General features: G+C 40.5%; 1 protein-coding gene across 1 annotated transcript; it reads right to left on the bottom strand.

Annotated features, from left to right (window-relative positions):
- Nucleotides 1-529: 529 nt before the first annotated feature.
- Nucleotides 530-11,120, bottom strand: LOC120731051 (histone deacetylase 2). The gene is made up of 14 exons (XM_040027799.1): nucleotides 10,898-11,120; nucleotides 9,311-9,423; nucleotides 9,101-9,218; nucleotides 8,854-8,928; nucleotides 7,615-7,753; nucleotides 7,346-7,487; nucleotides 7,066-7,158; nucleotides 5,254-5,362; nucleotides 5,003-5,143; nucleotides 3,616-3,724; nucleotides 2,635-2,765; nucleotides 1,509-1,664; nucleotides 1,344-1,401; nucleotides 530-897 (listed from the first exon to the last, which is right to left on the bottom strand). Exons 1-14 carry the CDS (start codon nucleotides 10,950-10,952, stop codon nucleotides 867-869), a joined length of 1,470 nt encoding a protein of 489 aa, XP_039883733.1. The 5' UTR covers nucleotides 10,953-11,120; the 3' UTR covers nucleotides 530-866.
- Nucleotides 11,121-12,743: the final 1,623 nt, after the last annotated feature.

The raw sequence follows: 12,743 nt of genomic DNA, 5'->3' as shown, positions 1-12,743 counted from the left end.
TTGAACTAAAGAGCAAGGTACATGCCAGAAGACCATCAAATATGGAGAAGCCTGAGAGATTTGTCAAATGGGATTGCTCAGGAGACATGCGCATGACTCGTTGAAAACTACAACAAACAACTGCAGGCTGTTGTCCAGCAAAAAGGATACGCAATTCACTATTCCGGAAAACCACATCTCAGAACTATGAGCAAAATATTTATAATAGACCGGAAACTGACAAGTGGTCAATACTTCCTTGTCATTCAGCTTGTTATATGAATGAAGAAGCTGAATGAAAATAACCAAGTTCACTAGTTTGGGTCACTAGTTACTCCTAGTTACTGCCTGAGGTGGGCTTCCATCACAGCAACACTGTATGAAAGCTATGCATTACATATGCATGCCAGTAATAATCCTTCATTCCACCTGTGTCTGGGAAATAAATTGCATGTACTGTGATGCCTTTTCCCAGGTTAGAAAGCCCCCTTGTGGCTGAACATGTTCAGAACATGAATCTATGATGAGCTGCAACAACAATCTCAAAGACAACAGTATAAAAATTTTTTATTACCAAAAGCAAAATATCAAAATTCAGCTGTAAAATTATTACAGGTTCACGTAAGGGTTTAAACCCTTGTTTAACGACAAAAGAGCTGATTCAGAAGATTAAGCACATTGGATTCACATCGTTTAATGTTAAGCACCAAATCTGGAAAATTCAAGGGCTGAATTCAGGATAACCACTGACACACAAGACAAAGAGACAATTTACAAGTAGAAAACAAAGAGTCATAATAAATATAATGCTTCTTAATGGTGTTTTGGGGAAGTGCAGGATCCTTGAGGCTGGACAGCACCAGTTAAGATCTTTGGATAAGAACACTTTAGGTACTGCTGGTCTGCTCAGTTTTCACACTGCAGAGGAAGAAAAATCGATTAGTTCAAACAACAGAAATGTTGCTATAGTGATGAGTTAAGTACTGGCTACATATAACATTAGAACAACAGGCTACTAATGTGTGCACATACTGTGGTAGCCCAGTGGTTGAACAAGGTACAGCTCAGGATCAGAGCAACAGCTGACTGCACTGGCGCTTTGGTTTGCCCAATATGACTTTCACTTGAGTTTCTGAAGCATCTTTTGTGTTTTGATGTCACAGTAAAATAACTTCATGAAAAATGACAACAATCCCACAGTCTCTCCACATCTTTGAAGTATTGTGCCCTAATCAGATTTGTGCATATAAAAGCTCTGCTTGTCATGCACAACACAACCTCATACTCAGTTTGAAAAAGCATGCAGTAACTGCATTTAAAAAGGAGCGAGAACACTCAGTGTGTGAATGAATTCAAACATTCACCTCTTTGAGTCAGTCTTCTCAGCACTGCTGTCTTTTGTCTTCTCTTCTTCTTTTATATCTAAGGTGGGGAAAAATGGGGAAGAAAGAAACCTTTTAATCACAACCAGCGTTACACATTGTTACACTGTTAATAACAACAATCGAGTAAGCATCAAAGTAACCAACCAGCTTTCTTCTCCTCTCCTTCCTGTTTGTCCTCGTCCACTCTGGGCCTTTTGGGTCCTTTCTTGTGATTGGCTGTGTTCCTCCTGCCTCCCTCCCCTTCATCCTCAGAGTCGGAGAACTCTTCGTCACAGGCTATTCTCTTATCTGTAGCACGGACTGCAATCAAACACCAAACTCTGGTGAGTTTGAGTGAGTGAGTTGTAACACAGCATAATAATGCATATGCAGTACTGCTGCTCCTTTTTTCCCCAAACCTAGGGTCCTTTCTCCCATGGGTCGGCAACCTTTCTGATGATGAGTGCCATCTAAAATTTCCCCAGAAGTCACTGTGCCATATCAACCATTGCATTAGCAATAAATTTAATAACACTCTATATCAACAGTTACACACTATATAGAACAAATTTATAGAACTATTTTTGTTTGCAGATGTTGGCATAGTGCAGTATTATATTTGTGTGTATTTCCGTGGTGCTGATGCTGCGCTGAGCTCCTGAAGCATTTGAAGTGTCGGAATGTGGAAATTTCAACATTGCTTGAAAAAACTGCCAGCTAGCAACGTCCTTCTCACCGGTAGGCTAAGTGATTTTTAGGCAATTAAAAGTTGAATCTGGCATGTTTATTTTTAATACACCTTCTCAGATTAATTCACTGCGTGTCGTGCCATCAGTTAACCCTTCACATGCCAGCTGTGGCACAAGTGCCCAGGGTTGCCGACCCCTGGTCTAAATTACAAACATGTCTGGGTAAACACTGCAGGCATTTTCCAATTTTAGTGTTCCCACTCAATACTGTTCTTCACCCTTTGATTCAAAACATTTTTTGATCATTTCATAAGTTGAGAGCCAGAGTAATGGGACCGTAAGGCTAATGTGGTACAATGCAGAAATGAAGATACTGCAGAACTGCACTGATAACATCCCCCTCTGTCTTATTTTCCACCTTGTTTGCCACTTAGTGTCTCAGAAGGCTTTTCTTATTTCTCTGTTTTGTGCCTGTTCCCCCATCTTGTCTTAGAAAATAATTGTAGATGACAGCAGAAAGAGGCTTGCCAAAGAAGCTATAACCAAAAATGCAACGTATGCCATAGAAGCCGATGCTTTGTGAAAACGAATGAAGGTCTTACTGGACAAGCGTTTGTCAGGATCCTCTGTGTCCTCATCCACTGTGTCGTCTGGGACAGCATCCCCGGGGATGGCTTGCATCTGAACCCCTGGAGCATGAGGCAGCATCCGCAGGTTCTCAAAAAGCCGCTGCCTGAAAAGTCACATACTGATCATCTGCATTTCAATTTCTTTATTAATCAATTGTTGTACATCACTTTTCTAGCCTAGCAACATTTTGACATTGTAATGTGAAGGTGGTTGTTTCCTTTCCACTGCTGCTTGCTCATAGCAAGTCAACGTTTTCTGCCTGTTATTGTGGGTCATAAAGAACTTCAAATCGATGTTGTTGTGTATCAGTGATAAATAGAACAGAATAGAACTGAAAAGCTGAACTGATATGAAGGCTGATATAAGTACAGTTAACTAGAGTTGACTGACAAATTAATATATAAGGGGAATAATGACTGTAGAACTGAATGGGTCGGTGATAGATGTTTTGCCAGGCAGAGGCGTCAGAGTGTGTCTGAATGTGTGGAGTACTGGGCAGATTGTTGGCTGTACGGAGGAGCAGGGGAAATGAAATGAGCAGAGAATCCAGAGGGTGGAGAACTAATCTGAGCAAATAAAGAGTCAAATCTGGAGCACAGCCACCGAACTGGATGGCTCTCAGGGTGGGTTTCAGGCCTGAGAAGCAGCGCAGAGGAGGTGAAGGGCTACGGACTGAGGTGGGGCAGCGTGGACAGTAGAGAAGCTGCAGGTCCAGTTGTGGACATTGACTATCTAACAACAATTCATTTATTAGTTAGCCAACTGTGAGGTCAGCTTTCTAAGTTCAATCTGTTTTCATTCCTTCTTTATTTTAATTAAACTAATACCACAAAATGTATTTTTAACTTGTCAATAACATTCTTTTCCCACAATTATTCCAAATCTCCAGCAGTTCTAGGCTTGGAATTCTGGCAGTTCTAGAAAGAAAACAAATAGTTTCACATTTGACATACTTGATTTTGTCCATATATTCCTGTGAGTTCTGGTTGGTCATGTTGGAGGGGCTGATGTGGAGCTTGAAGTCAGGCCCGAAGTACTCAAAGTAGTCATTGTATGGCAGTTCTACAACAGAAACATCGTTGAGATGAGAAAAAAAAACTGCTGGAGAAAATCTGTCAAATGAGGAATCACGTTAAAAGAAAAAGGGGTGCTACCACACCTGTTAAGATTTATTGAAGCTTTATAACCTACACTGATCATGAGTGAGGGTAAGATGAAGAGAAATGTGTAGGGAGGTAAGTTAATGTGTTGAAATCCCGTTAAGAGAACTGCTGTCCCATTCCACGCTCTAATTACATCCCCCCTCTTTATGTGGAAATCTGACAGTCTGCTGACTCATCTCCTTGTGAGCAAAGGCAGGAAGCAGGTTGGCCCTTCCCTGAGGTGAAGTTAACTAAAAACTCCATCACCTCCAACAAGCCTCACACTGCAGGCTACAGACACACACATTAAACTTTAAATGACCAGCATCACTGTTTGACATGCTCCACTTATTTGATCTATACCTGCAAAATTTAAAAAGAATATACATATGGTCCTGCAGTGATATTTATTTTGTTTTTTAGGCTTCGTTGAGTCAAGCTTGTCTATGGCAAGCATAGTACACTCCTCTGGCACCAATTCTTAAGAAGCTAGTAACTGCTAATGTAGTCCGCAGTCTCTAACTTCACACAGAGATCAAGAGAAGGCTATAGAGGTCTTTATACAGCCAGATTATTTCAGCCTCAGCAGGCTCTACTTTAAGTAATAATTAGATAATATATCAGTTAAGTGGTGTGCACAACTACTCAACAAGGCTATAAAGCACTGCTGCCCTAAATAAATAGCACCAAAATTCAAGTTAACCATATGGACTGTATGTGTGTGTTAACCATCTTGGATCTGTCCAACCATCAGTTCAATTTTCAATTCAATTCCACCTGAGAAACATGGAGTCAGACTTCGAGGTGCTCGTTTTCATCTCAACTAGCTTCAAACTCAGTTGCAAACCACCCAAGTGCAAGCTGGAGGTCATAGCTTGATGAAATGAACAAAACCACATCGTCTGCAAAAAGCAGAGAGGTTATTCTGAGACCACCTCTAACTCTGGGCTGCACCTAGAAATTCTGTTCATTGAAGCTATGAAAAGAGTCAGTGACAAAGAACAACCCTGGTCACGTCAATGATGTGGCGAGTTAAACTAATCGCTCTTTTTATTAATGTAGGACACCTATTAAGTGCCGGTTCGGTCAACCAGATTGCCACTTAGCTTTTTTCTTCTTTCTTGTATGACAAAGAAAGCAAAGAAATCCAAGACAATTTTAACTACAGTCATTCACTGACATGGAAAAAGTGACTAACCGTCAGGGATGTCAGTGTCCAGAGCCACAGCTGTCTCATAGGTCCAGCATCGGGCCACATTTCGAATGGTGTATCCTCCTCCACCCAGCATGAGCAGTGGCAGGTTGAAGGACTTGATGTATTCCACACATTTGGCATGCCCTTTTAGGATTAAAAAACCCAGGAAAAACACACAAAATGCAAGACATTCAGTATGGTTTGTGACATTACTTTATTACACCATTCAGCATTACTGTACTGTGTATGTTTACCTCGGATGGTGAGGTTAAAGCAGCCGAGGCGGTCTCCTGAGAGAGAGTCTGCACCACACTGAAGAACCACAGCACTGGGCTGGTACATCTCCATCACCTTAGCCATCACCTACACAATCAAAGTAGAAAAATCTGTGACTCCTTGTCAACACCTTTATATTTATCTCTAATTGTTTAGACGTAAGGAAGCACCATAATTTCTTTTAAACATAATGACGACACAAGCCTGTGTGCGTCTAAGAGCAAGAGCCATGCAACACAAATTTTGTATCTAAGAAGGGGGCTGCTTCAACATCTTCCAATAAAGCACAGACTTTTGCAACAACATGCTTGTGAAAACACTGCCTAAGCTAATTTTGTGCTAATATTTGACTTACGCTGTGTCACAGGATAAAAACATGTCACTACTATTGCACTGTAATGCTTCTGCTGGCACGCTGTTTCAATAGATTCACACTAGATACACAAATTGTGCATCTGAAAAGAAGAATAGAAAATACTTACACCTATAAATGTTACCGAGTGCCAGCTGCAAGCATCAATAAAAAAAAAACAAGAGTAGCTGTCTGTCTCCTATGTGACTACAGTACTTTAGATTTGAATTGCCTGCTGTAGCTACAATTAAAATCAGAACAGTGAGCTAAAAGACAACATGGTAATTCTCTATTGGTTTGCCTTTGAAAATACAATATTTTATCTGTTGTTTTTTTTCCCCCAGCAATATATTTATTTATTAATTATATTAGAGCTATATTATATACTGCATTTCGTTGCCCTGTACCTGTGCATGTGCAATGACAATAAAGTTGAATTCTATTCTATTCTATTCTATTCTAGAGATGTTCCTGGTGATCAATTTCCTAGTCGACTAGTCGTGGGAAAAAAAAAAAACTTAGACTGCCCGACTAGTCTAAAACTAAGAAACAAAACTAAGACAATCTAAAGTTGGGTCGTGGGGGAAGCAGCAGGGAAGCCCAGACCTCCCTCTCACCACCTCCACCAGCGTATCCAGGAAACGTTTAGCAATTCCCAGACGTAATCTCTCAAGCATGTCCCAGATAAACGCCCAGTTGGAACACCTTACCCTGGAGGCGACAGCCTTAGCCATCTCCTTTCAATATGGAGGAGCGTTGACTCTACTCTGAAGTTGTCCCAAATGATCTAACTCATCACCCTATTGCATCCTGTCAGAGAAAGCTAATTTCCTCCAGTTGTATCCGCGATCTCATTCTAATAATGTTAGCCTAGATCAGGGGTAGGCAACTCCAGTCCTCAAAGGCCGGTGTACTGCAGGTTTTGGATGTGTCCTTGATCCAACACAGCTGATTTAAATGGCTAAAATACCTCCTCAAAATGTCTTGAAGTTCTCTAGAGGCCTGGTAGTGTGATTCAGGTGTGATCCAGGGTGATATCTAAAACCTGTAGGACACCGGCACTTGAGGCCTGGACCTTGCCTAACACTGGCCTAGATTGACAGATTCATGGCGTTTCCCAACAACAATCTGCTGTTGGGAAACGCAACAGCAGATTGCCCAATGCTGCCATCTGGTGGCAGATGGCAGCATTGGGCATCAATTAAAATTTTAACAAGTATAACAATTAGACTAGCAAGTCTGGTACTGACTAGTGACGACAGCGACGAGTAGTCAGCTGGGCAACTAGTTGCGGACATCCCTAAATTATATATATATATTACTATTTAATCATTTCCTTCTGGATCAGTTCATTTGGGAAGAGCGAAAAAACGAAGTGCTGTGACTTTTAAAGGGTCAGTTATATTTGCAGTGCAAAACAAGCGTTTGTGGAACTCACAGGCTTGAAGATTTGCTCATATGACTCGTCATCTATGCCATCCCGCAGTGGGAAGTTGACAGCATAATATTTGCCTTTTCCAGCTCCAATATCCTAAAGGTAAAAAAGACAAAAAAGTGCATACTGAATAATCTCCAAGTATAGACTCCTCAGCAGTGTGCAAATGCATGTGTTAGCTGCACCAAAACTATCCTATGATATCATCATACAGATTTTGCTGTTTTCAATTAAGAAATTATGACTTCTTAGTAACCAGCTGAAGGAAGAGTGTAAGGCTCACCCGAAGGTCACCAGTTCCAGGGAAGTACTCCCCATATTTATGGAAGGACACAGTCATAACTCTGTCTGTTGTGTAGAAGGCCTCCTCCACTCCATCTCCATGGTGGATGTCTATGTCGATGTACAGCACCCTCTGGTGGTACCTGGTAAAGAGGGCCACAGACAGAGCTCGGATGAGTACAAACACTGCATAGAAACAATGCTGTGAGAAATGGGTCATTTAATGAATTTTTATATGTAGATGGGAAACAAAGCGGGAAATATTCTCACTTGAGCAGCTCCAGGATGGCCAGCACAATGTCATTGACGTAACAGAACCCTGAGGCCTCCGATTTCTTTGCATGGTGGAGTCCTCCTGCCCAATTCACTGCAATGTCTGTCTGCTGTCGGTTCAGCTTCACTGAGCCAGCTGTACACAACAGGAAATATGTTTGATTATGCAGTTTGTAAAGAAACTGATATATATCTGATGAGTTAATCAATAAGTCACTTAGTCTAACTTTGTTGTCATAACCGGAAAAATGTTTAATCAAGGCTGGCACTGAAACAGCTGGACAACTGAAAACCAAGAACTTGTTCCTGTAACTGTGCTCTCTGGGAACAGGTGACAATAAAAAGAATTTGCTGCCTCAGTCTAATGACCACTGCACTGACTTTGTTTCTCAAGGATTTGACTGACAGTAATGAGGTCCTACATGAGCAATTACAGCTTTCTGTCTGTTCTTTTATGGAGGACTATTTATAAAGATGGTTGGTGCTAACTATACAGATCATGTTTCATTCTACTCTGGTTGATGACTTGTCAACAAACACAGTTGCTTGTAACTTGTACCACAAAGCAGGATTTGGGGTTTAGTGAGGGAACTTCAGGAGTCCCACCAAATCCTAAGGATTACAAAGGTGGTTCACAAAGGTACACAAGACAAGATTAGGATTCATTTTTGTAGGGAATTCAATCCTGACCTCTTATTCCAAAGACACTCATGTCTTTAGGAATATTATCCTTCCAAAGACAATGTAGAAATGACTGAGAACCACAAGACTTTTTAGATACAAATAATTGTGTTATTCTGTTAAATTGGCAGTGTCTATTAATGTTACAGATAGGTCTAATGTTGCTGAAACAGGAGCTCAATGACTTCCTGATGTTCCACACAAAATATTGTGAGTGTTGTGAATGTCATCACGTGGTGCATGTTCCTGCTTGTCTGCTGTGGTTCTGTGGGAAGTAGTGTGTCAACTAGCAGAGGCAAAGACAGTACTGTGGGTACTGATACTGCTATAAATGAGTAACTAATCCAATCGTCAGTTTTAGTGTCAGTTAGGATCTGAGTATCTATTTTTTGACAACCCTACTACAGACACACCTCCAGAGTTGCAACAGAATGAATAAAACCTTGTCACAGTATATCTTTAACATAAATATTCAGATTGCTTGACTCAACTGACTTATCAAGACCTTTTATATGACCGCTTAACAACATCTGATTCATCATTAGCACGACTTACCAGCTGAACCACCAGCAGACAGTTGGCAGAACTCAAACAAGCCATCGAATACTGGACAGTCCTCACCAACATTGACTGCAGAGTAAATAAATACATAAATAAATAGGAAACCAAAAAACAGGAACGTGTTCAAAATTTTGTTTGAGCAGTATGACTGGAAACAGAAGGGCAGAGGAGCTCCTTGTATTTCGTACTTGGAATAGTACACAAAATTCTGTAATGTCCCAAAGAGGACACAATGACTTACACCTCTGCATCTGTTTGCTGAACTCTGACATGTTGTCTGGTCGTATGGATCGGAGGAACTTGATGTAGTCATCACTGTGATATTTTGTCATCTCGTCTGCAGTGGCTTTGTGTGGCCTCTGAAACACAAGACATACAAGCTGGTTGGAAACTACAACAAGGAAGGCCAGAACCTATGGTATGCTTAGTGTCACATGCTTGGAAAACATACATAGACCTCCATCTTCCTGTACAGTCCATAGTTCAGAAGTAAGTTGTGGGTCATCCGGATACGATGTGGTTTCATGGGGTGCCCCTGTCCATAGTAATAATTTCCTATGTCACCTGCAAAGACAAAAGGAACAAGATAAGAAACACATTTCCATCCGATAATAATTATTAATTTAAGCTGCGAATTAAAATAAAAATGGATGCTTTTCAGGTTCTGTCTGAGCAACAAAAGAGATTTTACACTTATTTACACATTCTATAAAAACAGCACATTTTGTACTTTTCATCAAAATTGACAACCTGCCAATTGTGTACTGTGTTTCTTCCCCCCCTCTTCTTAATTCTTGGCTGTTCCTGCTCTAATCCTGACCACAAACAAAAAGACCAAATGAAACCCCCATATGTTAAGGTATTAACTGTTTTACATCTTTGAGGTATTCTGTGGCTGCTAACTTAGCAACTAGCATGACACAAACATAATGCTAGAACAGCAAATAACAGAAAAGCAAAGGGAAAACCGAGTTTTTCTCAACACAACAACAGCGGGGAACAACAGCAACATCATTCACGGTGTAATACCATAAGTATAATTCAAGCATTTTTAATGTAACTGAAAAACTATGGATGCTTACCACCAAGAAGTAGATCACAAGATTGTGCAGGTCAAACAGTGATGTTTACTTCAATTTTACCTGCACATGCAGTTATCCTACTCCTTCAGACTATGAATGTACTGCTGATCTCAGTTGCCAATATTATTAAAAGGTATAAAGTTCATGGCGCTGTAGCCACCTTCCCAGGACATGGGCGCAAGAACAAATGCAACTTCAGGTTGAACAGAGAAATAGCACGCAAAGTAGAAAAGAGAAAAAAACTACTGGTTGTGTTTAGTGAGAAATAAAAAGCAACGTAAAAACAACAACAACACAGCATTTGACTGTTAAATATTCAGATGTAAACTGAATGCAGGGCTATGTGTGAACAAAGTTAGTTTTTACTGCAAGTCTCTTCAAACTTCTGACAAGATACTGTAACTATGTTCCTTGTACATGAGGAATACAAATAAGCGGTTTCTCTTATGAGAGAGAGTGATGTTAGACAACACGGTGATACGCTCCAATAAGGCCTGAGCACTTAATTGTGTAACAGTGGCACATTTTGCTTCATTATTTTTACGAATGTAACTCTGACGGCGACTCATCAGTTCCTAATCATTTTTGATTTAACAGAGGTAACGCGGTGCACACTGCACAAAGCCCGATCTAAGTCTGCAACTATAAGTTATACAATCGTGACAATGAGTGCTTGTGTCGCTAATTCTCAACATTAATTTAACCGAAGCCCTCCTCTTTTCTCTGGCTCGGTTTAAGTCAGGTGATTTTTTTTAACTTTTACTCATAATAGTAAACACACGAATACTCTCTTTGCACCGCGGAGACCTTTCAAACGGTCATTAGCGCCTACTCGTTAGCTTGCTAGTGTTAAACAGTATACATTCACCAGCAGCTACACTGACTAGCTGGCTAGCGTTAGCCTGCCAGATGGCTCAGTTTGAGCTGCCCATTCACACGCTCAGGATGTCCCATACCGTCGTAGTAGTAGCAGACCTTCTTCTTGGTCCCGCCTGCGGTCGTGTAAGCCATTTTAAAAGTACCTCTAGAAATAAAAAGTTGGTTTGAATTTGCTTCAGCAGACAGAAGATGGGATGGACGGCATCAACACATAATTACACACGGCGGAAAGTCGCTGAATGGGAGGCGCAACTTCGGCGGGGAGGGGCGGGTCAGACAACTTCGGTAGGCCACTTACCCCACCGCGAGGAGTCCCATTCAACCCAGAGGATGGGAAAAGTGGACTCATAAGGATGTGTGAAACATGGTAAAAACGCGCTTCATAAAATTCAGTTCCACTGCTTTATCCGTTACATTCTTTCATTTCTTACTACCATGCAATAGAATTAGATACTTTTATGGCTGTAACAAATATGGATTTGTTAACTCCATTACCTGAAGTATTGCCCAACAAACCTATATGTTACCCAGGGTTTTTTGTTGTTGTTGTTGTTGTTATTGTTGTTGGGGGGGGGTGTTTTTCGTCAGTTTTCACCTGGTTTGATATTTATATTTATATTTACCCCTGAGAGTCATTTTTGGGCAATGCCCTGATTTTATTCTGAGCTTTAAAGGAATTTTAAGAGGGTAATACCAACAAAAAAAAAACCCAGTACAGATTTGCACATGGACAGAGCTGGAGCTGTTAACTTATCAGGTTGTACAAGAGTACTAATCAGTTCTTCGGTTTTTCCACAGTTATAGTGTTGTTATGGAGCTATATCTGAGTGGAAGACTTTTGAGAACCAGACCACATTTTAACAAATCTGATGTCTGAACATTATATATGTATATAGTGAAAGTTGGGGAAATGTCCACTTAAAGAAAATCATGGCAGACAGAATCCTCTCATAGCTTGAGAGTGGTTCCAGATTCTTTGTGCGGCAGTAATCCTGTACAGTATTGCTCAGGTACAAGGCAAACTGTAAATGATGATGAAACATTTTTTACCAAAAACTATTTTGGTAGTCTCTTATTGTATTCATGCCCCTTAATGTATTAATAGCCATATTGTGAACTTTGGACAGAACTGGGTTAGCTGTTTCTGAATCCTGTTTTCATGCTAAGTTATTCTAAAGACAGGGTTATTTTGTTTTGGAACCAAATCAGACGTTAATGAAACTCAAAGTCTGTACTGTAGTAACTGTAGTGTCTAGACCTAGTCTTTGTCGTTTTTAGTGCCTTAACGTAACCGAATGAATTTTTGAAGAATTGATGCCAAAGTAGAAATCTCTGATATATATGACTTAAACTTGGGTGTGTAGTGTGTAAATTCTTTGCTCCACTGCCCTTCCATTTTCCAAATGCAGACTTATTTGCTTTAAAAAATATTGATGAAAGCAAGATTAAACATTACATTCAGGAATATGAAAATAATGTAGGGACGTTTGTGTCCAGAAACATGAATCAATAGAACATTTCCCATGTTGCTTGTCTGTGTTTACTGTGTTATGGTGTGTTGATACCTGTGCATTCCTGCATTATCCTTTTGTGTTGCACATTTCGATGTTTTTTTCCTTGCTACCTGGCCTGACCTGTCTCCCCAATGTGATGTTTGTATTGTATGTACGGTCGGCAAGGTCTGTCATCTCGGTTGTGGGCAAAAGACCTGCAACTGACAAATAAAGGCCATCTCATCTCATCTCATCTCATCTCATCAACATTTCTTCAGGGAGACACCGATGGTGGTTTTGGTTTGTACCCCACTAAGTTTCTTTCTTTCCACCACTCAGAATTACAACCACGGCGTAAGTCTGCAAGTCAGTTATTTCTGATCTACTACCCTCAAAAAGAATATTAAAATACACCAATACACATGAAATC

This window comes from Simochromis diagramma, unplaced genomic scaffold, assembly GCF_900408965.1.
Source record: "Simochromis diagramma unplaced genomic scaffold, fSimDia1.1 OVJJ01000746.1, whole genome shotgun sequence".
Classification (NCBI taxonomy): domain Eukaryota; kingdom Metazoa; phylum Chordata; class Actinopteri; order Cichliformes; family Cichlidae; genus Simochromis; species Simochromis diagramma.
The sequence above is the reverse complement of the archived record's forward strand: the minus strand, read 5'-3'. Positions and strand labels throughout refer to the sequence as shown.